At 42.9% G+C, this 4,138-nt stretch overlaps 1 protein-coding gene across 1 annotated transcript; it reads right to left on the bottom strand.

Annotated features, from left to right (window-relative positions):
- Positions 1 to 2,396: 2,396 nt before the first annotated feature.
- Positions 2,397 to 3,401, bottom strand: LOC108432800 (trace amine-associated receptor 13c-like). The gene has a single exon (XM_017706904.1). It carries the CDS (start codon positions 3,399 to 3,401, stop codon positions 2,397 to 2,399), a length of 1,005 nt encoding a protein of 334 aa, XP_017562393.1.
- Positions 3,402 to 4,138: the final 737 nt, after the last annotated feature.

The raw sequence follows: 4,138 nt of genomic DNA on the forward strand, positions 1-4,138 counted from the left end.
AGAGACCGTGTTCCTCTCCCACTTCAGAGCCCTGGACATGGTGGTGTCCAGGACTTGACTGACTCTATAGGGGGAAACACAGAGCCATTGATGTTGAGGGGGGTAGGGTTCGAGGGAGGGCTGGACCTGAAGTCCACCACCATCTCTACAGTCTTTAGTGTGTTAAGAAGCAAGTGTTTGCTGCTGCACCAAAACACCAGCTGACGATTTCCTTTATGTGGGCAGACTCATCACCGTGGACCATGAAGTCCACCGTAGTGGTGTTGTCTGCAAACTTCAGGATGTTCACAGCTGGTTCTTAGAAGATGCAGTCATTGGTGCAGGGACTAAAGAGAAGTGGCGAGAGCAAGCAACTTTGTGATACTTCACTACTGAAAGTCTGAGAGTCTGATGTGTTTTCCTAGCCACACCTGCTGTCCCCTGTTATTCAGGAAATCCACAGTCCACTGGTAGATGGGATCTGGCATAGACCGCTAGGAGAGCAGCTCTGGCACTATGGTATTAAAACATGAACTGTAGGGGATTGTGCAAAGGGCCTTCAGGTGGGCTAGGACCAGGCGTTCAAAGGCCTTCATGACTATAGAGATTAGGGCTACTGGCCTGTAGTCAGCCAAGTCCAATAATGTTTATTTTATTGGACTGGAATGATGTAGGATGTGTCAAAAATCATTCTACTTTACTCTGTCACCCTGGTCTTATACCCCAATTTGGCCATGAACATAATATACAGTGAGGGGAAACGTATTCAAGAACATAAAGAGAGTTTAAAAATAAAATTAATTAGAAAAAAAAATGTATTGATGCTTTTGGCAGCACTATGGTTGAATTTTGGACCATTTCTGTGTGTGATTCGCCAAAGAATGATAAAATCCTGTATACACTCACTGGAATTCAATTCAGTATATTTATATATTATATTTATGCCATTTGGCTGACACTCTTATCCAGAGCGACTTATAATTTGATCATTTTACAAAAGCAGGCCAAGGTGGTGTTGGGACTCTTATTGGTGTAGTGTAGGGGACTTACCCTGGTGGGGGATTGAACCCCAGTCTACAGCATAGAAGGCAGAGGTTTTACTCACTACACTAACCAACCACTATGAACTCAGTAGATTGGCCAGGCCCTGCAAGCGCCTTTAACTTTCAGTTTGGCTGTATATTTTGCGTCCCGTTTGAAAGGTCCATCTTCTCTCCAGATTCAAATTCTCCTCTGTCTCCTTACACGGTGTGTAATGTGCCATTGAATATTAAAACGTGGAGAAGCCTGTTTCCTATAGGCACGTGTTCAACAAAACACGTAAAACGACTGAGGACCCAACTTTTGAATGTGACTATGTTGAACGTCAGGGAAAATGTGAGCATGTGACCTCCAAATTTAATTTTGTAATCTATTATTTTTCTATAAAACAACCTACATATTTTGACATAACATCTATATATCGCTGCTGTCATTTCAAAACCTCGTATCTCCATTTTTGTCATTTTTCAGTTTTTGACATAATTTGAAAATGCCTGTTACCCTTTACATTGTCTATGAATTGCATCATGAATGGACCAAAACATAAGGCCCAAAATGACTTGGGGAAAAAATCTGGTTCCATTGACTTACATTAAAGGTAAAGTGGGTTTTTTCCTTCTCCTGTAAAGTTACCATTATGGAGATACAAGGTTTTCTTCCGACAACAGCGACATGTCACATAATTCTACAATACTTCCTTTATGTGAATACATCTATAGTGCATCAAAAATAAAATGAATCTCAGGCATTTATGCCTCCTAAATGCCAAAAATGTCAGGTGGTGTGTGACCACTAAATTATTCATGCAGATCAATTTAAAATTGATTAAGCAATCATTTAAAATTGGTGCTCTATTTGTCGGAATCAAAATAACATCATTATGCAGTTTGTTTAACTGAGCAGTTAATAGTGCTTCGGTCACAGCTTATAGCAGTATTTTGAGCACAGGAGAGGCAGGCGTTTATGTTCAGTGCCACTGGTAGGAAGGATTTAGACACATTTTGTTTATAGATGTGCTATAATCATTCATAGGAACCTTTAGAATGGTCATGTGTTCACATGTAGCATCATCCTCACTCAACAAACGTAGACCATACTGAGACATCCAAGTTGGCACTCGTTTCAACCACCTACCCCTTGTAACTCAGCTTCAAGGGGGAGGGTTACACTCGAAAACAAGGGGTAGGGGTAAAAATAAGAAATGGGATTGGGGCCTTAGTGTTTGCATTGCTCTTTGTTTCATGAGCATGTTGAAAAAAGGGCACATGGGCTTCATTACTGATGAGCATCATCACCATTACTGCTTTTAAAGATCTGTGCATGATGTTCATTTCGCTTTGTCAACAGTATCAAAGGAAAACCTGTGTTTCCTGCAGTTAGCTGTTTATTCCCAGCACATTTACAAAAGAGCAGTCTGTGTGCAGTATTTTGCAAGTCAGAATCATCTTCATGCACCTCTGGAACCAAGAGTAAAACAAGGCATAGATCACCGGATTTATCGAAGAATTGAGATAAAAGAGAATCAAAATGTTATTTACCACAAGGTACGAGGAGTCGGCACTGACTGCATCACTCATTAAACTACAGACATAGTACGGCACTAAACACACCAGGAACACGATCACCAGAACGCCAAGAACTTTGGCAGCTTTTCTCTCAGATCTCATGGAGTCCGAGCTCATTTTGGAAATGCTTTTGACGTTGTGATTGAGTTCTCTTATAGCGTTGGCGTGTCTCCGAGCAATGACAAACACCTGTACATACAAAACCACCATCAGAGTGCATGGAACAATGACTACGAACAGCAGGTCAACTAAGGAGTTCGTTTCACCCAGATAGTAGAGGCACTCTCCAGGGCACAGGACTAAATCTGTGAAGTTTCCACCCACATAAAACATTGCAAAGTTGTATAATAAGGAGAACAACCATGTCAGTAATATTACGGCGTGAATGACCGTTGATGTAACGTCCTTTGAGTAAAGAAACGGGTGACTTAGAGCAACATAACGATCCAGAGCAATGAGAGCGATGTTCCCCACAGAGACGCTGGTGAGCTGAAAACTGACAAAGTTAAACAGGACGCAGAAAACGTGTCCAAACATCCAACACGACTCAATCAACCACATGAAATGGAACGGCATCACAAAAAGCCCGACCAGAAAGTCTGACACAGCCAGGGAGAGGACGAGCATGTTAGTCGGTGTGTGGAGCTGCTTGAAGTGGCAGACGGAGATGATGATGAGCAGATTTCCACACACTGTCAGCAGAACTACAGCAGCTGCACACACATACAGCAACACATACACTGCAGTAGACACAGACCTCTCTGGACAGGAAAACTGCAGGCAGTGATCTGTTCGGTTAACCTCTGTAGCATTCATTATGAACCGGAAAGTTTAAAACTTGAGTCGGTCTTAATGGATGTGTGGTCCTCTCCAAGTGGCAGCCCATAAATATATTTCCAACCCACCAGGAATCCTTTCACTACCACCCATACTGGGATTTCACATTTATACGTTTTGTAGTTCTGCTCCGCCCCCAGAATCGCAACAAAGTCCCACTTCTCATTTTCATAGTACAAGTAAGTTTAAGATCGTAGGATTTCTGTTCGAGTATCGCCCCAGTGTGAAAGCGAATGTGACAAATGCCCCCACAAGGCCCTCGTTTGCAGTGTGCACCTACTGAAAAGGGAGGGAAGACCATGTTCACAGTCCTGGCCAAGTCCACGGCCCCATGGAGAGTGGAATGCAAGATTTCAAGTACACAAAAACTCATGAGGTTGGTTGGTTAGTGTAGTGGGTAACGCCTATGCCTTCTATGCTGTGGACTGGGGTTCAATCCCCACTTGGGCGAGCCCCCTACACTACATCAATAAGAGTCCTTGGGCAAGACTCCCAACACCACCTTTGCCTACCTGTATAAAAACGATCAAATTTTAAGTCGCTCTGGATAAGCGCGTCTGTCAAAATGCCGTGAATGTAAACCTTAATCTCAGTGCTTTTCTGACCGTTTGTGATGTCTGGATCTGACATTCAGGTGCAAACTTTGCTGAAGCAAGAACTGATAGACCGTTGCGACTTGGCTGAGCCAGCAAACACAATGCTGGTGGTTTACTTCG

This window comes from Pygocentrus nattereri, chromosome 4, assembly GCF_015220715.1.
Source record: "Pygocentrus nattereri isolate fPygNat1 chromosome 4, fPygNat1.pri, whole genome shotgun sequence".
Lineage (NCBI taxonomy): Eukaryota > Metazoa > Chordata > Actinopteri > Characiformes > Serrasalmidae > Pygocentrus > Pygocentrus nattereri.